General features: G+C 39.3%; 1 protein-coding gene across 14 annotated transcripts in view; it reads left to right on the top strand.

Moving 5' to 3' along the window:
- LOC106077258 (dystrophin-like) overlaps positions 1 to 26,024 on the top strand; it is a 331,854-nt gene that overhangs the window by 48,255 nt on the left and 257,575 nt on the right. Inside the window, exons 1-2 of one of the 14 annotated variants that reach the window (XM_056033072.1) lie at positions 1,293 to 1,516; positions 10,841 to 11,174. The exons of 11 other annotated variants lie outside the window; for them this stretch is intronic. In XM_056033072.1, coding sequence (XP_055889047.1) covers positions 11,111 to 11,174 — 64 coding nt within the window. In that variant the 5' untranslated portion in view covers positions 1,293 to 1,516; positions 10,841 to 11,110. Of the gene's footprint in view, positions 1 to 1,292; positions 1,550 to 9,896; positions 10,247 to 10,840; positions 11,175 to 26,024 lie in introns of those variants that run through there. 2 more of the 14 variants (XM_056033070.1, XM_056033071.1) reach the window with 2 other exon arrangements.

Genomic DNA, 26,024 nt, shown 5'->3' with positions numbered 1-26,024 from the left:
AACCTTCCGCAGGACGACAGGGGATGGGAGCGGGCAGGGTTTGAACCCGGGACAATCGATAAATCCGAACGACAGTCCAGCGCGCAAACTGCACGACCAGGCAACCAATTGAAACAATTACATGAAAACATTTATAATTCTATAGTTGTTATCTAAAGGAAATCTGTCAATAATTTAAAAAAAAAAAAGGAAGTGAATTACAAAAATGCAAAGGCTGTTTGATTTGCACAAATATTTTTTTTATATAGCACATGAACTTTAAAAAAAACGACACACAACTGCAAACTATTTAATTAATTGAGCACCTAATTTGATTACCACGTAACTTAAGCGCTAAACAAGACAGATCTGTTTGATCAGGTGAAGGTATTATCACAATGTGACAATCTAATCAAGTTGCCACTCATACCTCCCTGGCCAGCATGTCACATCGCATTACGGATAATTAATTAATGAAGCCACCTAACAGATTGGTGTATGTCAGTGTTTCCCGAACCTTTTTTCTTAAAAGAACACTTCGCACATTCTGAGTGTTGAGCGGATCACTTTTGCTTATTTATTGTAGAGACATTAATTCACGTGGTGGCCTACAAGTTAAATTATTTCAGTAGTTCGCGGAACACCTATTCAGGCCTCGCTGAACCACTAGGGCCTCGCTGAACCACTAGGGCCTCGCTGAACCACTAGGGCCTCGCTGAACCACTAGGGCCCCGCGGATCACAGTTTGGGAAACACTGGTTTATGTTGTTTTTTTTTTTTTTAATTTCTAATTTCTTCCCTCCCCTTCCCGCGTGCTCAAACTGCACTCTCTTTTGCGCCATTCGCTATTTCGTCAACGGATCTCTAAAAATTGGCGGGGGAGGTAGACTAAGATTAAACTGTATTAGCATACCACGGTAATGGACAACGCCGAGGGAAAAAAAATGTTGTGGTGGAAAAAAGGGGGGGGGGAGGGTCGTCACCGTCTGAAGCCCAACCACATTTTTTTGTTCAAAGGGGTGGGGTATATGTTATGTGGTAAATGGGGGTGACCGGAGAGGGAGGGGGGGGATGCCATCTCTAAAATGAAACAGGAAAGTGGCGAGAAAGAAGGGGGATATAAAATAGACTGGAAAACAGCGTGGGGCGAAAAAAAAAGGGGGGGGGGGGGAGAGGCTCAGCAGACAGTCACTTTAGAGAAGCCAGGGAACCTATCAAATTTTATTTTGCCTAGAATTGACTGGGGGGGGGGAGCGACACTGGGGAGGGGGGGGATTCTCTCCACAGGTCGTATGGTGGTGTCTAGTGGTGAAGGCAAAGTACTGAATAATTAACCTGTACCGGGTTTGATATATTGCTATTCCTCATTCACGTGAAGGAGGCTATTCAAGTGCTTCTAGTGGACATCATAGTGGTATTGTACTTTCTTTGCGTTTCTGTTATAGGCGTTGGATATGAATATCATATATATATATAACTGTCGTGCATTCGTTGTGATGGAGTTTATTGATAACGTCTAGATTTCTATTGGTATTGAGTAGGCAGTTGTTTTTCAATTACATCTCTGAGGGTAAATACTTCCTTGGCATCATGTTTTGTTTTTTTCTTTACGAATGTCACATTTCTATTCAACATAACTGGAGTTTGAATTACTGAAACAAATTCTGAACAAACATGACACATATAATAATAGCAGCACTGGGAGATCAAGGGGACGATAATATGGTGAAACATTGATAAGCCCCCGAGGAGGCCTTGAACCTCGGACCCCGAATCGCTTCCATCGTCTAGTACCTTAATGGTACCTTGGTACCTTAGTGCTGAATTATTATATGTAACATGCCGTGTTTACTTTATTAGTTTAGCCTAGTTTTACATGCAGACACAATTTATTTACATATTTTCAGTGATTGTATCTCATGTCATAGTACTTATAGTACTTATAGGATAAATACTATAGGATACATACTCTTCGATCTATAGTTTTGCTTGTCTTTACAATGTTGTATTTCCCTAACCAGCCTCTAACTCAGCTGATCCTATTGCGTTCTCAATAAAAGTACAACGGTTTTACGATCTTTTTAATCTTTGTTTATAATAGACATATAGAGAGCATTGTTTTCGAGTCTGATGAATCACGTGGTTACGCAGACATCTATATTATATCGAGACACGTATACAGAAGCAGTATCAAATAGTCTCGTCCTATAATTTATTATTTCAATGTTTTACAAAGGTTTTATAAACTCATTCCGTCCATCCGTCTGTCTGGGTGGATTCTTCTCCACGTTCTTTTCACCCACTTCCCATTCTCGTATCAAGTTGAAATCTCGGCACGATTATTCATTGTCGATGACAACACATGAATCAATTTTAAAAAATTAGACCAATTAGTCACTATTGTTTTAGGTAGATAAAAGGAGGAGATAAATATCGCAGTATAATTGTGCGTTTGCTTTAATTTATTTGAGCTTTTTAAAAAAGCATTAGTTTTATTTTTGCTTGTTATTTCGGTCTGAGAATGTTCTGGTCATTGTGGTCGTCACTTTATTAGCAGTGCAGTACTTTAGGCTTTTTTTTTTTAAATAATTGGCTCGTTTCACTTGCCAACTCGATCCAGCTAACCAACATGTTAACAGCTCAACAAAATGATTAATTACTTTTACCCTTGTTCGAGAGAAATCGTTGGGACCCCTCCCCCCCCCCCCCCCCCAAACCAAACCCAACTATAAGATTCATACAGTTCCAGAACATAGCCCAACTCAGAACAAAGCCTCATACAGTTCCAGAACATAGCCCAACTCAGAACAAAGCCCAACTCAGAACATAGGCCAACTCAGAACATAGCCCAATTCAGAACATAGCCTAACTCAGAACATAGCCCAACTCAGAAATTAGCCCAACTCAGAACAAAGCCCAACTCAGAACGTAGCCCAACTCAGAACGTAGCACAAGTCAGAACATAGCCCTACTCAGAATATAGCCCAACTCAGAACATAGTCCAACTCAGAACATAGCACAACTCAGAACATAGCCCAACTCAGAACTTAGCCTCCCACATATACAAACCATTCTCTCCTAGAGTTCTCTCCTAGAGTCTTAGTCTACAGTTTTAGACTGCTTAGAGCATTTAGAACACAGAGCATAGCCTAATACATATACTGAACATGGCTACGTTTTAAACAGATACATATCATAGCGTCAAAAGGATACATATCACAGACAGTCACAGTTCAAAGCTTATCCCCCAGATACACAACGTGTCATTTTTTTTATTAACTAAAGTGCCCCTTTCAGACATTGCGATGGTATAAAGGTCATCTGTTTCTGTGGCCCACGGTTTATCAAGGGTGTCGTGTGGCCAGCACAGTGACTAGCCTCGTTTACTTTTACCCAACTTATGTCAGGTACCCACTAGAGTTGGGTGGACTCCCTAAAATCCCGAAATTCAAAATCCCAGTCTTCTCTGGGATTCGAACTAGATACCCCTTGGTTCGGAAGCCAAGCGCTTTATCAATCGACCATCATGCCCCCCTTTTATTAACTGAATCCGTCATTATTGTATTACTAGTGAACCGAGTCATCATTGTTTTCTTATGTGTGAGTCTCGTATTGTTCAGGCTGATGGTGAGTCAAACGAAGGCAACATTTGGCCGCCCTCACCTGTTTAACCATATCTTTATGCATGCATGATGTATTGTTCATTGAGTGGTACTCACCTACGCTTTGAAAGCGACCTGAGGTGAGTCAGTCATAGAGAACAGATGGCATCAACATCAGTTGTGGTTGATTTTCTCGTGACAACATCAGTGGTGGTTGTTCTCTCATGAGAACATCAGTGGTGGCTGTTCTATCATGACATCAGTTGTGGTTGTTCACATGACCATCATATTTTAGCCATCCTGTAGATTAAAAAAGCCTTTGGGAAATGTGTGTTTAAAAATGGGTAATAATGACATGTTATAGAAGGGACGACCTTATGTCCACAGAAGATGATCAATGAGCAATAATAATAGTAAGTTTCTATAGCCGACGATCAACCACCAAAACGTTATCTGACTAATGCCAGGTGCCCATTACAGTAGCCTCTGTGACGTCCTAAAAGTCCCAAAGTTCCCTTACCTCACCGGAATTCAAACACGAGGATAGTTTTAGATGGACATAACAGATTGCGTGTGTGTTTACCGGTTAAATAAACGAAATGATTAAAATGGTGCGTCTTTTTGAGGCTAGCTATTTATCGGATTCCCGCTAGTTATTGTTGTTTCACATTCTGTTGCTATTTGGAACGTGACACTAAACTGTTCAGTTTTTTGTTTATTTTTTTCAAGGTCCCTGGCGTGTCAGCACTTATGGTTTAACATTGAAATGATTTTTTTTTTCATTGACTGCTTATTATTTCTTTTTGAACCCTGGAATTATGTTTACAGTGATGGTAGGCCGTCCCGGCAAGCTTACACACCTGTTGGCGCTGCTGTAACACACCTGAGAGCTCGACACACCTGGGGTCCACCTGTTGTTGTCAGGCGTTTGGGGGGTGACGAGGGGGGGGGGTATACAGACCATGTCAATGAAGTGCGTTACTACGTCCGACTTAGTCTGGAGTTTCTCTTTTGTTTATCTGTCATCAAGACAGGTCCGCTTTTCTGTCTGCAGAGAATTTATTTCAGTACCGTCACCATTTTAAAATGTACTGCTTTTTGGCTAGTGCTGAAAACAAAATGACCATACCTGCTTGAAATCGAATACAGATTTGTGTCTGTTACTGTAATTATGGCATCATTCTCTGTTGCGAAATAGTGAAAAATAGTTTGTTTGTTTTTTTTAAATTCCCTGCTTCTATGTTAATTTAAAATAGTTTTTTTTTTCTTAATCTATCACCTACTAGTTAAGAACGAAATGTACACAAGAAAATATTGTTTGATCTTGTCTGTCACAACCTCAACTGAGTTACCTTTTATAGAGGTACTACCTCTTACACCTCATTGATAATACTTGTCCACCACACCATAAACTGTTATTGTATTAAAACTCCGTACGTAATTTATTTTACCAACATTTTCCCTGTTACACATTTTCTACATTCTTCCATTGTTGACGTCAGTGATTCCTAAACTTTTTCCTTAAGGGAAAACTTCGCATATTCTGAGTATTTAGCCTTGCTTATTTTATTTTTTTTTTTTAGAGAGGTTAATTCACATTTTGGGAATCACTGGTTTACTTGATAATAAGTTTATGGGGAAGTAATACTGCTAATATTTCAATTACGGTTATTCTTTCTGATAGATTTTTAGTCTGTTTGACAGCTAACTCTCTCAGTACGGAGATTTTTAGTCTGTTTGACAGCTAACTCTCTCAGTACGGAACTAAAGACACTGTATGTGTCTGTCCAGGCAAGGAAGTCCAATTTAATTAGGCCTAGGTTCAGATTTACTGATCTGTAACTGAAGGGTCATTAAATGTTGCGTAATTGTGTGCGTGTTGTACAGGCTAAGTAGCCTGGCTCCAGGTCAACATATAAAAGAAAGTCTTAGATAAAATTCAACTACCAAGAAATTCTGCTCCTTTATAATAAGAGAGAGAGAGAGAGAGAAAAGTTTGAATATAAACTGTTATCATTATTAACGGCATGATTGAAAGCTTATAGAAAGGAATAATTTAAAACATAACAAAGAAGAAAAAAAACTTTATGAAAAAAAAAAGCGGAATATCAGTTACTTTTTTATACACTATTTCTATAAAATAAATGAGTTATTAACCAAGAGATCCCTTCATTGGTGAAGAACAAAATCATGTCTCGAAACGTAACGTATCGCAGAGGATATCTTGATGTTATTCTACGCAGACCAATATCTTGACCACTATATCTGATATTGGACCACCAAAATTTGACTCTATGTCTGATATTGGACCGCCAAGATCTTGACCACTATGTCTGGTATTGGACCGCCAAGACCTTGACGCTGTCTGATATTGGACCACCAATATCTTGACCACTTTGTCTGATATTGGACCGGGACAACAAGTATGTCAATAAAATATTGCAGGGAACGCATAGAGATATATTCTATTGCTCTGTTCAAAGCATTTCTTTGAGAATAATTTACCTCCTAAATACTAGATCCATATAGATAGCAAATTCAAACAAAGGCTTCGTCTCTGACATTTCCAACTGGACTTAATGACGGTAATTTAGCTAGCTTCGGTACAGAACCACGACATGCTCACAGGCAACTCACATGCCCCAGAAATTAGAACTTAAAAAAAAAAGTTGTACGGCGTGGAGGTAAAAATTAAATAATAACTATGAACTGACGAGAACACGCCAGTGTTTAACTTTCTAACTGTGCAAGGATATTCAGTCAGACTTAAACTGAATCCCTTCCAGGGGCGTAGCTAGGAATTTTCCATCGTTTGGGGGCCGGGGGGGGCCTTGACCTCTTTGAGTTCCCCCAAACGATGCTTAATACTTAATTTTTAATGTAAAAACATTTGGGGGCCTCCCTCAAGTGGGGGCCCGGGGGGATTTTCATATTCTTCCCCCCACCCTAGATACGCCACTGATCCCTTCATGACGTTGGCAAAAAGTGCACTGCTTCATAGCTACTCCAACACCAACATTGTCTGCCTAGAAGTTAACTACAAATGTTAGTTTTTGTGTTTGAATTTAAATTGTTAATGTTCAATTGCGTTGTGGGAGTGACACAACTTAAAAAAGCTAGTTGCCTTTAATTGGTCATATAATCATCACAAAAAGTCTGTACATCTAAGCAAAAGATTTAAGCATCCCCGTTCAATTTATTCTCGAAGCCCACGACCAAGAATAAAGATGAAACAGAACTTTGAAGTTATTATAACGTGAAGAATTGTTCGGCCGTGATAGACACATCATTTGTCATTATACGTCCAAATGTCAGCTGTTTATTTGGACGAGTGACCCCCATAGTTATGTTGTGTCTGTGTCGTCTGCCTGCCACGCCCACTGTCAGTGTCACTCACCCTCACTGCCATTCGTGGGCATGAATACACCCAATTATGAAATCAAACTTCCGGTTGACTGTAACAGAAACTATTTTACAAACTTCACACATTTAAACATAATCACAAAACCTTTTTTAAAATACTAAATTTTTATATGAAATTATCTTAAATACAACTGTTTCCATTTTTGCACGGAGATTTGTCTTCAATTAATTGTGTTAAACATTTTGCTTGTGTATTCCTTTATTAATAACAGACTGGGTAATATCGAATGGATCTATAATATAGGAGCAGAAGTGATAATAGCAACGTAAAGAATTGTTTTTAAACGTCATGTCACTACACGTACAACAAACTATGGGAGTGTCCTTTGTATTTAAACTCTATAAGGTATTTAGCTCAGGTGCTTCACAAGAAGAAGTCGAATTCATTGTTGATTACATTTTTCTAACAATGCTAGATTATGTCTTACTGAATGGGCCTCATTCACCAATCGTAAACAAACATTAAGTCACGTGATAATATTGATAAAAAAACGAAAAAAAAACTATCACGTGATAGCCTGTGTGTATTAAAAATTAGATGGTAATTTGTATAGAAGAGATAGAAGAGAGTCACGTGGCTAAACGTTGTTTGTTTACGATTGGAGAATGAGGTCCATTGGATATTAGGAGACTCGGTGGCTGAGTGGTGAAACACTTGGCTTTCCAACCAGAGGGCCCCGAGTTCGAATCCATGTTGAAGACTGGTATTTTTAATTTCGTGATCTTTTAGGCGCCTCTGAGCCCACTGAGCTGGACACATAACCGTAGGCCACATAAACGATGACCCCATAGTTTGAAAAGGGGGGGGACTTCACTTTTCATGTGATTTACTTTAGGGATTCCGCCCCTGACTGCAGCAGACGATATCGCACATGCAGAAACCAGAAGTGTGGCCTATGTGGGGCAGGTTTTATCGACTTTCCTCCCGTTGCTGCACCGCCCTACTTGACACACACGCGCCGTAGAATGTGTTGAAGCCACACAAAACAACTAAACGCGCCTGGCCTTGCTTGCATGGTGTATTCAGTGAGGCGTAGCGACGAGCATGGGTTGATAACATTTTGAGAGAAAAGAAAAGAGAGATATAAGCAGCACTGTGAAGTGTGTTATCGAGTGATCCAGTCCTTTCACTCTTTTCAGCTGCGGACGTTATCAGCCGTGCGTGACAAGACAGGGAACAACGAAACGTTACGGATCTTCCTCATAATTTACAGTAAAACTTTCACGTCTCCGATCTCTCTTGGTCAAGGTAGCCTCAGTGTCCCGCTAGGAAGAGGTGTAAGCCTCTCTTTCTTTATAATGAAATATACATAGGAAAATTGTTTGCTAGACATGCACACGAGGGCTTCGTGTTGATTATTTTAACAAGAGATTTCAACTTATTTGATTCAGTCAACCCTTCCAATGCCTTTGGCATACGATAGTGGGCTTTTGTTTGACTTTTTTTCTCACTTCATTGGCCTCCTTCAGTCGTAAAACGACTATGGTTCATCTCGCAGTGAGATGAGGGCCTGGGCATTGTCTATAGTCGGAGCCTTGTCGCCCTCACGACAGTTCCCCCCCCCTCTCTGCGCAGCTGATGTGACCAAAGGAACGGAATATCCGATACAGTTTAGGATCAGTAGCGCCGCAGGCTCTTCCAGAACTACACCGTAGTGTGCCGCAATCTGCCTAAGGGTCTGACTTATAGAACAAGAAATAAGTTTTAGTATGGTCTTCGTGCGTTTGTTTTAATTGTATTTTTTAGGTTATAGTTCGTATTTGTGAATTATTGCCTTTATTCTATACTTTGCCCGATAGTGTCTTTTAAATTTAGGGTCTTTTTCAGTGATGTTTTTCATTTATACTATCTGTGGGCCTATACATGAGCAACCCCCCCCCCCCAAAAAAAAAAAAAAACCCACAGAGATCTACACGTTACTATTCACAATATCAATAGTGTTTGCTTTGTGAAACGTATTGCTGTACAAAATGTCCTTCCATACACAATTTATAACAAACACAAGAGCTCATGAAAATTCTGGATCGCTTATGGAAGGAAAACAAAAAAAACATTCTAATTTCTCACAATGATTATCTTTCCTGATTTGATTCCAAATGTTGACGGTTTAAGCGTTAGTTAAATGAATGAGTAACATTATGCAATAGTGTAAGTCCATGAGCTACAGTAGCAAACAAGCTTTGCTTTTTTTTTTTTTAATTATAAAGCGTAGAGTCTACAATCAAGTCTATATGTGTCTGTGTGTCAGAGATTGTGTGTGTGTGTTTATGTGCGAAGAAAAAGGTCGTAGATGTGGTGGTCTGAACACGTGGCGTGGGCTTAGTGGTCAACCTACGTACCAACAGAGCCCCAGTTTGTTACAGCACCCAGACCTGCTGCTATAAACTCATTATTCATTTCCTCTAGTTAAAAAAACTGATGATAAAATTTCATTGCTTATTCAATTGCAGAACACATAGAACTTCTTGATATTTGCACGCGTTTAAGTACAGCAGTCTAGCGATTTGAAGCGAAAGTACAGAAGCGATAAGGGAATCGTGCCTAGGCTGCTACTGCACTAGATGACTATCCTGTTCAAAACCCATGTAGTTTGGATAGCATGTTTCTCTTTCCGCCTTAAGTACTTACTTTTGTGTGTAACTGATTATATATGTAGGGCACTTCACTAATTAACGACCTAATTACCCGCTCTCTACATCGTATTGACCCAATAAGTGGTGTGTCGCGCGAGCTCACGCAAGACTTCGGGAAACTCCGTTCTTCGTGGTACTACTCGGCCCAGCGCCCCGTAGCGAGCAAAACTACTAAAGCTATAATATAATGAATATGTTACAATATCATGTATTAAAGCGAGTAAAGGTACTATGCGTGTGTGTGTGTGCGTGCGTGAATGAGAGGGGACATAAATCTCCGGCAGAGCACCGCGTGTAGTGTAATTTTAAAAAGACCGGTGAGAGAGTAGGACACTGAAGACACCCGTCGTCTGCTGAACATATAAATGCTGTCAGCTGTCGCGTGCAGATATTTATATCTCTACGTTTCGCGTTTTATGTTGCGGTAGCTTGTTCCCTTTCTTCTAGCATATTTTGTGGTTACATCGACCATCTAGGACTAAAGTGTTTGTTGTTTTTGTGTGTCTTCTATGGAACGTTCGCTTGGAAGTGTGTGGATTTACATTCTAGACAGTGAGACCAAGATTGCGTGTTTTACTGCTGTTTTCAATCGAGAATTGCATTCAAATGTATGGCGTATATTTACATGTTTGATTTTATTATTAAGTAAGCATATGACATTTAACGAGCTTTGACCTTATGGCAGCGGTTCTCAACCTTTTAGGCTCGGCGACCCCGTTTTAAAATCCCCCATTCTGTCGCGACCCCTCACCTCACACAGCAATAGAAGAATAGACAATAACAATCCATATTTTCGATGGTCTTAGGCGACCCCTGGCAAATCGTCAATCGACCCCCAAGGGGGTCGCGACCCACAGGCTGAGAACCCCTGCCTTATGGAGATGTAGACTTAGGTACAATGACTGTCCCTTCCATTCTTTGATGTTGTCTTCCTATCGCTTTTTTTCTGTCTGCCTTTTCTTTTTTCCTGTTACTGTTCCTTCCAGAAAGTTCTTTGCGGGCCCAAAGGACCTCGTAATATGGCCACACTGTTTAATTCTGCGGTTTTTTTTTGACAGTGGTCAGTGGGTCATCTAGAGGCCCCATTCTCATTGCGAGACATGTGTTATGTATTATTGCTGTTATCTTACTAGACAGTTGACATTTTTGAAACTACATATTTTTACCTTTTTTTCGCGAACCTGTGTGTTTTTAAAACTTAGATCTAGATTAAAATAGAAGTGCTTTTACTACATTTAAATTCACTGTGACTGCATGGATTACCTGACTACCAATAATTATGTTTGTGATACAAGTTTTGGTGATTTCCTAATGGATTATATCCCTTTGACTAAATAGTGACGATGGATGGTCACACTTGATTAGACAAGCTACTCAAACCTATATTTACTAACAGTGTGAACTAATCAGTTCACTAATCTCTCAACATTTATGGACCTGCTCTGTGGATTATCTCAGAAGTAGTTCCAATCATGGATTCCCCGGATTACAATTACAACTTGGATCCAACGACAATCAAGTTTAAGAAAGGAAAAGGTCTGTATTCTGATCCCGTACAAAGTCATATTAGTACCTTACGGCTATATAGGTTTAAAATACATTTTAAAAAGAGTTTACTAAGTATGCATAAAAGCATGTCTTGGTGAATAGTGCCTGTTCAAACTTATCTGTATTTAAAGATTTTTATTTTTAGAATGTATCAGTTTCGTGTTTTGTAACAACAGTGAAGTTGAAAGTTAAGGTCAAGTATTAATGTTGTCTTGGAGGGTCTGGGGCGGTGGCTGTGTGGTTAAGCGCTTGGCTTTCGAACCTGGTTTCCTGGGTTCGAATCTCGGTTAAGACTGGGATTTTGAATATCGGGACTTTTAGGGCGCCCCTGAGTTCACCCAACTCTAATAGGTACCTGACTTTAGTAGGGGGAAAATAAAGGCGGTTGGTCGTTGTGCTGGCCACATGACACCCTGCTCGTTAACCCTAGAAACTGATGACCTTAGCATCATCTTCCCCTTGGATAGCACGGTCTAAAAGGGAAACTTCTTATTAATGTTATCACACCTGAAATGTTTGTTGCAAATAAACCCTAAAGTAACTAGAGGTCTAAGAGTTCAAATCCGGTGAAGACTGGGATCTCGGACTTCCGGATTTTTAAAATGCCCATTTCTCCTGTGTTCCTGATACACGTATCTTTACTTTTCTGGGTCGCCAAACTCTAAGGGGTTCCTGACAGGGCCGGTCCTAACAATAGCGGGGCCCTATGCGTAACTCATTGCGCGGGGCCTAGTCTGGGTGGGAATAAGGATAATAAGTGAAAATTAAGATTTTGTATTAGAAAAAAATTCGACTTTGAATTGTATTCATTCTTTATTAAGTACAAAATTGCGATCAAATTAACTTTACTTCACGAACCTTGCAACCTATGGCATATAAAGTATTGGAACTTCCGATTAAGGTGAAAATTCGCCCGATTATTACATTTTATTACATGAAAGCTAACAATGCCTTTTTTTCTTTTATCGCGCGTAGGATTGGCGTTTTCCGCAATAAATGACACCCACGAATGACAATTTTGTCTATTTTTCAGGAGACACCCACAAATGACAATTTTGTCTATTTTTTAGGAGCTTTTTTTTAAGTTTACTGGAGATTTTAATAAATTCAGGAATTTTTCGTATATATTTAGCAATTTAATAATTACACCTAGAATTACGCGGGGCCTATGAAAGCGCGGGGCCCACTGCGACCGCAACGGTTGCAGTGGCCCAAGACCGGCCCTGGTTCCTGACATACTGTGTTGAAGTAAAGGTGAACTATAATTTACTGGCTATATTTTACTGCCAATACTCCGTAAAATGTCTAGCTATATTTACGCATCGGCTGTGGGTCGTTAGCCAAAATTTGTAGCAGCACGTCGCGCACCGAGCCAAACCGCAAAATACAAGAACTTTTGATTTATTCTGGGCGGGGGACAGTCGATTATTGAACAGTTTGAATGTATGTATTCATTCGTGTATTAAAGCAAGTACTAAAAACTCCTTTTATTACCAGAGGATATTTAATAATGTTTTGCGTATTAGACTGAACCGCAGCTTGACGTTAAGTTTAACCGGGCGATACTTTCCTAGTTTTGGAGGGTTTATTTTACTTGACCACATGACCAAGAACATTTTCTTTCGTTTGACAGTGGGGGGAAATAGGAGGGGGGGGGTAGGACGGATACAGTGACTTGTGACGTGTTCGCTCTGACCGCTTGTGTGAATGACAGATCAGATATCACAAGACGTCTGGTCACTTTATATGGCTTGCCTGGATCACGCCACACCGGAAGGGTCGAGGCATAATTCGGCCATTGGGCATGTCCGCTACGACAGTTATGTTCGCCTCTGTCTAGAAGATTTGTAGAACGGAGCAGGTTTTAGACGTGTGAAACGTGTACCCGTTACACTGACACAAAAGAGAGAGAGACAGAAAGAGAGAGAAAGAGAAAGAGAGAGAGACAGAAAGAGAAAGACAGAAAGAGAGAAAGAGAGAGTGAGAGAAAGAGATAGAGTGAGAGAAAGAGATAGAGTGAGAGAAAGAGAGAGAGAGAAAGAGAGAGAGAGAGTGAGAGAAAGAGCGAGAGAAAGAGAGAGAGTTACAGGAGACGATTTGGGTGAAAGTTTGGTCGTTGGTTTGTAGCACCAAACAACTAGTACAACAAGATCGTTGTGGGGGCGTATTTAATTCTCAATGTAGAACTTGCAATAAACAGACTTCTTATTTGCGGATGATTGATACATGTATACACAATATTAATAAAGCATCTGAAATAAATTCACAGTAAACAAAAATAAGGCTTGTCTTCCCGTGGCTGCGCGGCCCCAACTGAGACCTACATATTTTGCCACACACCAGGCAAGCATAATCATTGTCCGCAGGTGGTCGATTTAGATTTTCTTTTCGCCGTCTGCGTCTGTCCTCGGCAGCGGATTTAATGTGTGTCCCGCGGACTTTGTCAGTGACCTCCAATTGTCTCGTTCTGAGGCCGCATGCAACAGGGTGCTCTCTTCTGTGTCAGCTAAGGAAAGTTGGCGCCTAAGCTGGTTCGTCCTCCATATCGGATACGTGCCCTGCCCAGCGTAACTGTTGGACATTAGAAGTCCCTCTATGCTGTCCATACCGGCGTTCGCAAGGACATCGCTGTTTGTAGTGCGGTCCTGCCACCGTATTTCCATGATGGAGCGCAAGCACCTTTGGTGAAAGCGCTGAAGTAGTCTTCATTTTTTTGTCTGTATAGTGTCCATGTCTCAGATCCATATAAAAGGGTTGAGGAACCACCGCCAGGTTGACAATAGTTGTGTATTATATAATATTATTATTATTATATAATATATACGACATCATATTATAGCTAAGTAGGTCACTAATGTTACCGCATATCTCGTTTCGATTTTATTTTTAGGATACCTCAATTTTACCTGTGACATCAGCTGTCGAGCTGTTTACATCCTTAGTCCTTTTTTTTTTTGTTTTAATAGGTATTTTAATTGATAAACACAAAGTAATCGCGAAATAACATCAAGAACTCTCATTGTGAGACTTTATTGCAACAGCTCAAATAAAGTGAAGGAGATTTGTTTGTGAATAGATTTTAAATAACTTTTTACAGTAATAATTTTGGTATATGAAATCGTGCACTACATTCGCATGCCACGATTTTGTTTTCAAATAGAGTAAACAATCCATTGTATTGTTCCAAATATATATATATATAACTGTCACTAGAGGACGAGCCACAGTTCAACAGGCTTACAACGAGGAGAGTCTGGGAAATATCTGGTGCATTTGATTTTAGTCTTCTAAAAACACGCAGCCTAATCGTCAAGTTCAGAGATTCTCAAGCTGTGGTCCGCGGATCCAAACGGTTCAGAGAGATGACTGTAAGGGGCCCGCAGAAAGATGAAAATTGTATACAATGAAAATAACTTCTTCGCTAAAAGCCAGCTTATCCGATCAGATACGTTTAATAATAATAATAATAATAATAATACGAAACCTCGCTACTGTGTAATATTTCTATTACTTACTAGTCTAGGACGACCTGAACCAAAGAATGGAAGACATTCTTCTCTTTCATTTACCCGATTGGTTGTTGAACTTTTTTGTGCGTGATTCCACACCAACATGAGCAGGTTATTGAAACATTCAAACAATGAGGAGAGTCAACCAACGTCCGAACGTGGATAACACAAAGACTGGTGACACGAACAGATTGTAGTTTTATATGCTGATTTGTGGGTATTTGTGCACAAACTGTATGGCTCCTTCTGTCACGGAAGACAATGGACGCGCCCAAATGAGTCACTGGTTTTGGTTTCATCTTCAGACGGTGCTGAATATGATGTGGCTAATCAAGCCAATGGACCTCATTCACCAATCGTAAATAAACACATTTAGCCACGTCATAATATTGATAAAACAATGAAAAATACGTATCACGTGACAGCCTTTATGGATTACATAATTTGTATAGAAGATATATAGAATCACGTGGCTGGAGCGGTAGATTTTGCCACAGTTCGTACATGTGTAGGCATCTGTTTGAGAGCAAGCTCAGCTTTCTTTTTCTTTCTCTTGACTAAGGCCGCTTCGTCGTTTCTTTTGCACTCACCGAGCCAGTCTTAATTGCACTCATAAAATCCTATCAAACTTATCCAAGTCATTATCTTTTTGAAATGTATATTTTAAACCAAAGTTATACTTTCAATAAACACTCCCTCGACAAAAATGTAAAAATGTTTGTAAAAAATGTTTTACATGTTTTCGGATGTGCTTCAGAGTTGAAGATAGTTTACTTCCTAGTCCAAACCTCCCGCAGGACGACGGGGGATGGGAGCGGGCAGGGTTTGAACCCGAGATCATCGATAAATCCGAACGACTGTCAAGCGCACAAACCGCACGACCAGGTTTTTATTACATTTGTGACTTATATAATATGCATTTATATAGTGTTTTTTTTTTTTTCATTTAGGGGTCCGTGGGTAAGACTTGACTCTATAAAGGGGTCCCTGAATAAAAAAAAAGTTAGAGAACCACTGGCCCAGTTGACCCTTTTGTTTTGCTGGCACTGTCTCAGTGTAGCTGGTCTATAACTTCGTTTTGAAATTTTGAATGTTCCCTTGCAAACTGCAGTTGACGACAGACACACAATTTCCTATCTCACGTGCTGGTTTTGCTGATAGGAATATCATCTTCTTGTGGCGTCCGTTACGCTTCAGTGGCTACATTCTTTCAGGTGTATATGCCGGGTACAACTAAAGGTTGGAAACGTGTGTGTGTGTGTGTGTGTGTGGTTGCGGTTATGTGTAGGAGGTTCGGTTCGCTGGTCATGTATCATTTGACATTGTATCTTCCGACTACGAAGTAACCTGAAGCAACGGGGTGGGACGTGGTAGGCTGCCGCAGTCAGAAGAAATGAATGGGCCTGACCTATATTATAGTGATACTATCTTGTCGACACAAGGGCACGACGCTAAAGGGTTAGATTACATGGAATAAAAACGATATTTGATCTGTCTCACTGGCTGTCCATTCTTTGTTCATTTTGGCAAATGTTTTAGCAGGAACTATTCTAATGACAATATTTTGTTTCCTTGCATTCTCTAAGAATTTTATACGCTCAGACATTTAGTCAACAAAACATATTGTTGTCACTCCAGTCCCACGTCGGCATTGATGGTGCGCATCAGGGCACTGTTCAGCACGAGTTGTAGAAAACATGTTGATTCTAGAGGAAGGACTGTTTTAGATCCGGCTGAAAGGATCTGCAGGTTATGGGAGTCTGAACTCTCTGGGGCTAAGTGCCATCCATTCGTGCTTACCAGTGAACTGTTTGGAGGACCTGGAGCGACACTGGGAAGTGTGTCGGTGGTCTGTTCTAGTGTTAAGTAGGACTAGTAGACCTTAAGACATTACTCCCGGTGACTTGATAGCGGAAGTCCATATCTAACTATTTGTTTATACCTGTAATAAATACTTCGTCTATTATTACTATAATTATTGAGTGCTTGCTTTAGATTTACAATAATATGTTTATGTGACATTGGGTGTTGAAATGTTGTTACATTTCTGACACGGTCACTCAGTTTGGAGCCTTCGATTTGTCTTAGAGTGCTTGGAAGATACGGACAGCAATAGTATCCCATTCCTCCTGCTCAGTATCGTGTCCAGCAAACAACACTACTCGATCGCAGTGTCCAGCCAGTTGACAGTAGAAGTTATGTGACATTAAGAGTATATGTGATATGAGTTTATCATGCAACCAAGACACCGTCAGCTGCATCAAAATTTGCTAAGAAAGAAAGGCTTTAATCTGAAGTATTGCCTGTATTTTGTTAGTTTAAAAAAGATAATGTTTGTGGTATCTTATCTTATAAAATACTGACGTTACTTCAAAAAAGATGATGATTACGTCATACGCTCGTTCCTAGGTCAATCTAGTCATGCATGTTTTCCTGGCTGGTCAAGGCAACCCAAGGTTGGTTAGGTTGGTAAGGTTGGTAAGGTTGGTTAGGTTGGTTAGGTTGGTAAGGTTGGTTAGGTTGGTAAGGTTGGTAAGGTTGGTAAGGTTGGTTAGGTTGGTAAGGTTGGTTAGGTTGGTAAGGTTGGTTAGGTTGGTAAGGTTGGTAAGGTTGGTTAGGTTGGTAAGGTTGGTTAGGTTGGTAAGGTTGGTAAGGTTGGTAAGGTTGGTAAGGTTGGTTAGGTTGGTTAGGTTGGTAAGGTTGGTAAGGTTGGTAAGGTTGGTTAGGTTGGTAAGGTTGGTAAGGTTGGTTAGGTTGGTAAGGTTGGTAAGGTTGGTTAGGTTGGTAAGGTTGGTAAGGTTGGTAAGGTTGGTAAGGTTGGTAAGGTTGGTTAGGTTGGTTAGGTTGGTAAGGTTGGTTAGGTTGGTAAGGTTGGTAAGGTTGGTTAGGTTGGTTTCCCTAATGCAATTCCACTTACGTATAAAGTACATTGACTCTCAAAATCCTTAGCGATTATGTTTCTAAGCATTTGACCTTCTGTAATTAATTGGTCTGTCCCCCTCACCCCTCCTCACCCCTCCTCCCCTTTACAAGATCCCAGTAGCATTTCGTCTCCACTTAATACAGAAGCGAGTCAAGATGACCTATTCATATCGACACACTTGTCCACTCTTAGACTGGATCTATATATAGTATAGGATAATGAAACATGTTTCATTGACATTAGAAAACAATTGACGTCAAGGGCGGTTAGGGTCTAAAAAGGTAAAAAATTACACTCAGGTTCTAACACACTGACTTTTATTTTGGCCTACATTACCTGAGATGAACTCCAATTGGTGGCAAGACTGGAAGGATTATTCCTCCCGTAGAGCCTTGGCGAGAAGCTCTGCTTTTAGGCGTAGTGCCTTTAAGCTCCCATACAAGTCAAGTGACTCTGCAGACAAGCTATCCCACAGCTCTGCCTACATTACAGACTTGCTAAAAAATAAAATAGCAATTATACATAAAACACTGAACCATAATCTTCAAATAGAATTTTTTAAAAAATCTAATAAAATACTCAGAAAGACACAAAGATATAGGCACATTCCTCGTTCCATATGCTAGGACAAATTTGTACAAATGCTCCTTCTTCCCTAGTGCTATTAGAGAATGGGTTGCCTGAGCCAGCCAGGAAAACCAGTGACTTGGCAGAATTTAAGGCATTGGTTTACATGCATGACGCGTAGGACGTAATCATCTTTTTTTTTTTTTTTTTGAAGTAACGTCTGTGTTATGTGAGCTATAGAACAAGTGCGATTTGTTTAGACAACATATTATTATAGCAATACTTGTGTGGTTACTGTTCAATGTTCTATTATAAAACACAAGGACAATAGTATGAGTAAATGGAAATTAAGGAAGTAAATATCATATAGACTGAGAATATTGTTTTAAAATAGCTTTAGAAAAAGCTAACAGTATTCTCTCATGTTATGTTATAGCTCGCTAGATAAAAGTATTAAACACAATCATAAACATAACTATCTTTAGTTATAACAATGGATGAGAGGGTTCACTGGAGTCTGCTTACGGCTTAAGGTCATATATTAATACCCGCCCATGTCTTTTCCAGACTTTGAACAAGTGCGTTGCCTTGAGATCTTTGTCTGGATTTAATAATTTGGCCTAGATAACCCCAGCATTTCTGTGGTGGATGTCAGTCGCTCGTGAATGTGACAGTCGACAGTGACACACAGCCTCACATCACTTAATTTTACGCCAAGCGTTTTACTTCTCCGCTCTGGGGATATAAGCAATCCTTGATCCCATTCTCTTTCCAACCAAGACAAAAAGCAGCACCTAAGTGTTCGAACAATTTGTGCGTATGTGTTTTTATGAAGGCGATCAATCTTTGAATTATGCACTTTACTTGTAAGAGAAATTGGGGGCCCATTGAGTAGCAGCGTTGTCAACCGCCTCTGTTCTTTCTTATGCTTTAAACCAGAGCAGACAATTTCTTTTTTGGCATTCGTTAGTTTTTTGTTGTTTTTTTTTTTTAAAGGAAAAAAAAAATGCTGGTTTTCATGTAGTCAAGCTTATGACCAGATTTTTTCAACGACTGTGTTTTAAGAGTCAGCCGAAAAAAAAAATCGTTTGTTGGGCTAACAAATGTTTGTATTATTTTTTGGTCTCATATTTCATCCCCCCCCTCCCCTCTTCTGTCTTGTCTGTTCCACGTGAATGAAATGTTCTTGTCATTTTTAATACAAGCAGGGAATCTGGTCAACTCTTGAGTTGTGCTTGAGTGGATACGACCTATCGCCTGGCTAGCAGCGCCTTTACTTAACATAGATTTGAATCAAGCGTGCCAGTCTTCATTTTCTAAATTAATACAATACGTTGTACTAAAACAAACAACAATATGAGTTTATGTTTCAAGTTTACTTTGAAACCATTGCTAACACTTTGAAATAGTTACATCGTCCGTCTGCACCAGGAGTACGGTTTCTAAAGAATGCATTAAGGGTAAAACTATATATGAGAATGAACTTAGGCAAAGACTGCACGTGTGAATGTTTTTAGGCAAAGACTGCTCCTGTGAATGTTTTTAGGCAAAAGACTGCACCTGTGAATGTTTTTAGGCAAAGAGTGCACCTGTGAATGTTTTTAGGCAAAGACTGCACCTGTGAATGTTTTTAGGCAAAGACTGCACGTATGAATGTTTTTTTTAGGCAAAGACTGCACATGTGAAAGTGTTTTAGCAATAAATGCACATTTGAATGTTTTCGGTTAAGATTACCTCTTGATGTTTTAGGCAAAGTCTGTACATGTGAATGTCTTAGACAAAGACTGCACATGTGAATGTTTTTAGACAAAGACTGCATATGTGAATGTTTTTAGACAAAGACTGCACATGTGAATGTTTTTAGACAAAGACTGCATATGTGAATGTTTTTAGACAAAGACTGCACATGTGAATGTTTTTAGACAAAGACTGCATATGTGATTGTGGTTAGGCAAAGGCTTTATAAGTGGATGTTTTAAGCAAAGTATGTACGCGTGAATGTGTTTTAGGCAAAGACTGCACATGTGAAAGTGTTTTAGGCAAAGACTGCACATGTGAAAGTGTTTTAGGCAAAGACTGCACATGTGAAAGTGTTTTTGACAAAGACTGCACATGTGAATTGTTAATACGAAGCCTGTGGATGTGAATGTTATGTGAATGTTTTTCGGCAAAAACTGAAGATGTGAATGGGTTTTAGGCAAAGACTGTACATGTGGATCTTTTAGGCAGAGTCTGTACATGTGGATCTTTTAGGCAAAGTCTGTACATGTGGATCTTTTAGGCAAAGTCTGTACATGTGGATGTTTTAGATAAAACCTGTGCATGTGAATGTGTTAAGGGAAAGTTAATGTGTACACCTTCTTATTTGCTCAACTTGTTTTGCATGGGGACATCTTCTCCAGCATCCAACCATAATGTGCTGCTCTCGGCTACAAGCCGTTCGGCTCTCATTCCTATTTGGAACACGACACAACGTTCACCCGATAATCCGTTTACCAGACAAATGGTTCACAGATAACTGGTTCACAGATGATTGGTTCACAGATAACTGGTTCACAGATGATTGGTTCACAGATAACCGGTTCACAGATGATTGGTTCACAGATGGCTGGTTCACAGATGATTGGTTCATAGATAACTGGTTCACAGATGATTGGTTCACATTTAACTGGTTCACAAATGATTGGTTCACAGATAACTGGTTCACAGATGATTGGTTCATAGATAACTGGTTCACAGATGATTGGTTCACAGATGATTGTTTCCCAGATGATTGGATCATAGATAACTGGTTCACAGATGATTGGTTCATAGATGATTGGTTCATAGATAACTGGTTCACAGATGATTGGTTCACATATAACTGGTTCACAGATGATTGGTTCACAGATAAATGGTTCACAGATGATTGGTTCACAGATGATTGGTTCACAGATAACTGGTTCACATATGATTGGTTCACAGATAAGTGGTTCGCAGATAACTGGTTCACAGATAACTGATTCACAGATAACTGGTTCACATATAACTATTTCTTAGGTGATTGGTTCACAGATAAGTGGTTCACAGATAAGTGGTTCACAGATGATTGGTTCTCAGATAAGTGGTTCACAGATGATTGGTTCACAGATGATTGGTTCACGGCAAATAGTTCACATGACAAATGTCGTCTGACTGACAGTTTGGATTTCTTATCCACTTGTTACTAGAATATTTATTTTGAGGGAAAACTACTGAAACTATCGTTGACAGTGTAGACTTTGAGACGGATTTACCCCACAGTAACATCAGCAGGATGTTAAAAAAAAAAGGATTTGAACCAAAAATCTTAAGTTCTAGCCTCGGAAAGCTTGTTGACTTTGAACATAAAAAAATCAATTTTGGCTCAAGTCTTTTCGAAAGTAAAAAGTGATTAATTTTAAAATTAATGTATTTGATAGATTGAGTTCGAATAAAGACATTTGCCTGATAAGTCCATTGACAAAAAAAAAATGACATTGACTTTAAATGTTTTGAATAGTCTACATCTTTCTCTTACTGAGGTGCAGCTACCCAGCCCTAAGCATTTCTTTATCGCTATCCTAATAGTTCATGCCTTTTTTTTTCTCTCAGACTTTAGCGTAACCATTTAAATAATGGCATGTTGGAAAGAAAGGCCACTTCAAGAGGGGATAGGAAACGTCCAATGACTTGATGACACAGTAGGATCACTCAAATTTTATGAGCTGAAGGAATTTTGTTCATTAACAGTTATAAATGTTATGACATTGTTTCCCTAGTCTGACGTAGTATGGGTCTGAGGAACATGTAAAGCATCAAGTGACTATTTGATGTTCAGGGCTCACTTTAAATTTCAAGTTCTAGATAATTATAAAATTAATTTTTTCAGCTTCCTCTGATTGCGGTGTGACCTACATTTTATTCTCTACAATAACTTATTATTTTTTTTTTATAAAGATTATATCAAATAATTCTGTCGGTTCAAATGTGTGTACACGTTATTTCTCCCAAACCCTACTTCGCACGATTATTCATTGGCATAGAAGAAAAAAGTAACCAATATGTCAATTATTAACTGGTAATTCATTATTCTGTCTGATACCTACAAAGGGAAACTAATGCTGCACATATGTGGCTAAATGTGTTTGGTTTAGTCCCCCATAAATAATTATTAACACTATTTCTCCCACACGCATTCTCCGATCAAGTTGATACTTTAAAAAAGTATTTATTGTATCTAACAAAAAACATGAACCAATTTTTAAAAACATACCCCAATTAGTCAGTTAATTATTGGTAATTAATTATTTTGTTTGATATCGAATAAGAGAAATAACTATACAGTTTTAAGGACGGAGTTCTTCCCCTGTAGATTAACTTTTTTTTTTTTTTTTTTGAAAAAAAAAAAAAGGATTTTTTTCTATTTTCTATTCTGCTTGTTTCTTTCTGTTTCTATCGTTCTCTGCACCCCAAGTGAGTTTCACTTAGTGAAGAGCTCTTTTGTTTTGCGAGACCTTAATTTTAACTATAATTGTTCCAAAATACATATACCTAGATCTAGTTGTTTTAAACTATATTTTATAAAGATTTAAAAAATGTTTTACATGTCTACATGGGTAATAATTCATCTCCTTAAGTTGAATTAGTTCAGGTCAGTCTCATCAGGCACAAGCTACTTATCAAATGTTTGTAAATTAATCGTACTACATTACTGTTACAAACAGATCTGTTTGCTTTTTTTTTTTCATCTGACACCATAACTCTGTCGCTCTTGTGTGAGTGTGTAAGTTGTGTGTGAGTGTGTAAGTTGTGTGTGAGTGTGTAAGTTGTGCGTGAGTGTGTAAGTTGTGTGTGAGTGTGTAAGTTGTGCGTGAGTGTGTAAGTTGTGTGTGAGTGTGTAAGTTGAGTGTGAGTGTGTAAGTTGGGTGTGAGTGTGTGTAACTTGGGTGTGTGTGAAAGTTGGGTGTGTGTGAGTGTGTAAGTTTGTGTGTGTAAGTTGTGTGAGTGTGTAAGTTGTGTGTGTGAGTGTTTAAGTTATGTGTGAGTGTGTAAGTTGTGTGTGAGGAAAGGGGGGGGGTACGCTATTTTAGCAAGATAGACAAATGTGGACCTAAGGGTGAGCAAATATCCCAGACCAATTCCTTCACGACAGCCATAAAATTCTGTTTCATCATTGATTTGTGTGGACAGAGACTCGAGGACCTCGGGCTAGTTACTTTCATGGGATACTACAAGAATCTTTTCAAAGCCTTTGACATACTGGATCATAGAATCTAATAATGCAACATAATGGATGCAATTCAAACATGTCACTTGTAGTTTGCTTACATATGCGAATGAACAAAGGTTTTTACCAACTGACACAAACATGTAACTTTACGCACATTTTGAAAATACAAATGTTGTAAAATATCTCAAGACCTTTAAGCTGTCTTCCCATCGCTTTCTGTGTCTGCCTCTTCTTTTTCATGAAGCAAGGTCTTTGCGAGCCTTGAGCATTTCGTGATGTGGTCATAAACTTTTAGTTTGCGTTTTTTTTTTTACGGTGGTCTGCAGGTCATTGTTGGGCCCAATAACCAGTGTGATCCTGTTCGGAATTGGAGCGTAATATGTAGATTAAAAACAAAAATTTCACATCTGGCGATGTGAGTGACCGCAGGGAACCATATTTTCAAAGTACAACATGAATGGTAGAAGTAAAGGTTGTGATTATAAATCTCCAATTTATTTGTCCAAAACAATTCAATATCCTTTGGCGAAGTTTACAAAAAAAACAACAAGATATATCCCATTAAAACGAAGTATTTTCAAGTTTGTCTTTAACTAGTGATGGAAGTACCAGATGACATTCTGTTAAAATTCAGTATTTGTTAGTTGTATTGCCCGGCTTTGCTCGGACAACTTGTATATTAATGTTTTCTTTTATATGTTTCGGATGTTCCTGTAGAATTGAAGATCATTACATCCTAGTCCAAAATTTTTTCTGTATGGTGACGGATGGCAGCGGTGAGGGCACGAACCCGGGACATCCGAGACTACTATTTAGAGCGCATGCCATACGCCCAGGCATAAGTAGTAAAGAACATGCTAAATTGTTGCGTGTTTTTAAATATATAATTCAGCAGGTCGACTTCCACAGCACATCCTGTATGGCGATCTAATAGAAGTCAGGAGAGCCGCTGGTCGCCCACTTTTACGTTATACGGATGTATGCAAACGCGACATGAAGCTCTTCAAAATCGACACTAGCAGCTGGGAAAAAGTAGCACTGGATAGATCTACATTGAGAGAGAGCATAAAGGAAGGGTCACGGATTGCAGATGCCATACACAACGGAAGCAGAAAGAAGGGTGAAAATGCAACGGCGCCTGGTGATTACATATGCCCAACCTGCGATCGCAGCTGTGTATCAAGGATTGGCCTCTTTAGTCACACAAGAAGTTGCAAAGGGAAAAGATCGTCTCTCGAGACGTAAAATGCCACAAAAAAAATTCAGCATTACCATGTGTGATATTTGTACGTGATATGTAATAGATACAGCTATGTGTGTGTTATTCTATCAGGAGATTCAGTTCCATTTAGTCTGATTCGTGTTTCGTTTCTTAGTAGAGTTAAGGTTTCATGTAGTCATACTTTTTTATTTGTTTGTTAGAAGTCGACAGTCTGTTTAATTTTGTGACATGTTTGTGACAGAGGCAAAAAAAATGTATCCAGGCAAAATTGGAACAGTGTCAGGAATGTGACAGTCACGTGACAATGTTATTTGACCGAGATGTTTTTGTTGATGTAAATATATATGTCTGTGTCGACGATTAAATTACCTTTTTCAGTCCAAGAGTGGTCATATTGTGGTCATATTGTAGTCATATTGTAGATTAGTAAAAGTTCCACATCTCGTGGTTTCAAAAAATGTCGCGGTACATTGGATTTGTGGTTCTAGAGCTGTTAGAGATAGGGCTATGTGATGACGGTATTAACTAGTTCCACCTCTATATCAACCTCTAGAAATACCTCTGTCTATCTATCTATCTATCTATCTATCTATCTATCTATCTATCTATCTATCTATCTATCTATTATCTATCTATCTGTCTATCTATCTATCTATCTATCTATCTATCTATCTATCTATCTGTCTGTCTGTCTGTCTGTCTGTCTGTCTGTCCGTCCGTCCGTCCGTCTGTCTGTCTGTATGTCTATTATCTATCTAGTGGTAAAGTGCAGGGTTCGAACCCGATCTTTTTGACTGAAGCTAGTGACTGAACCCTCTAGCTATTATTTAACAGGAAAAAAATCAAACCTTAAACCCAGACTGTTTTCGTACATTGGCCAAACCCTAAGTGCTTCAGAAATGTGCCAGGTACTTTCTTCTATTGTCTTAGTTTGTCCAGATCCACCAAGCCACTGTGTTCTACTACGGCTCCTTCAGTGTCAGTGTGCTATGTTTGGAGACGTGTGCTTGTCAGTGTGTTGGTCTATGCGTACTTGGTGACACGGTGCTTAAATAAAGAACAGGTTACGTAGAAGCATATGGCCCGAGGTGGAGGGGGTGAGATAAAAGGGGAGGGGATGAGAGAGAGAGAGAGAGAGGCTACAGCCCGCTACAGGCGATACAAGACTCCCTGGTAAGAATTTAGTCAACATAGAAGTGGACAGACTAGGACAAGGGGAGGTAATGTCGCCGTAATGGAATTTATTAGCGTAGCCTTGGTAAAAGCTGTACACTCTTTTATTCTGCTCTCGCGTAAAAGAATCTAAATCTCGTCTTCATTCTGATGTTGTACACGGTTTCAGTTTATTTTCTTTACAGATAGGAAGCAGGCGGTTTGTCTTCAGTGA

The sequence above is a fragment of the Biomphalaria glabrata genome, chromosome 6, assembly GCF_947242115.1.
Source record: "Biomphalaria glabrata chromosome 6, xgBioGlab47.1, whole genome shotgun sequence".
NCBI classification, from domain to species: Eukaryota; Metazoa; Mollusca; class Gastropoda; family Planorbidae; genus Biomphalaria; species Biomphalaria glabrata.
This window is presented reverse-complemented; position numbering and strand designations above follow the sequence as displayed.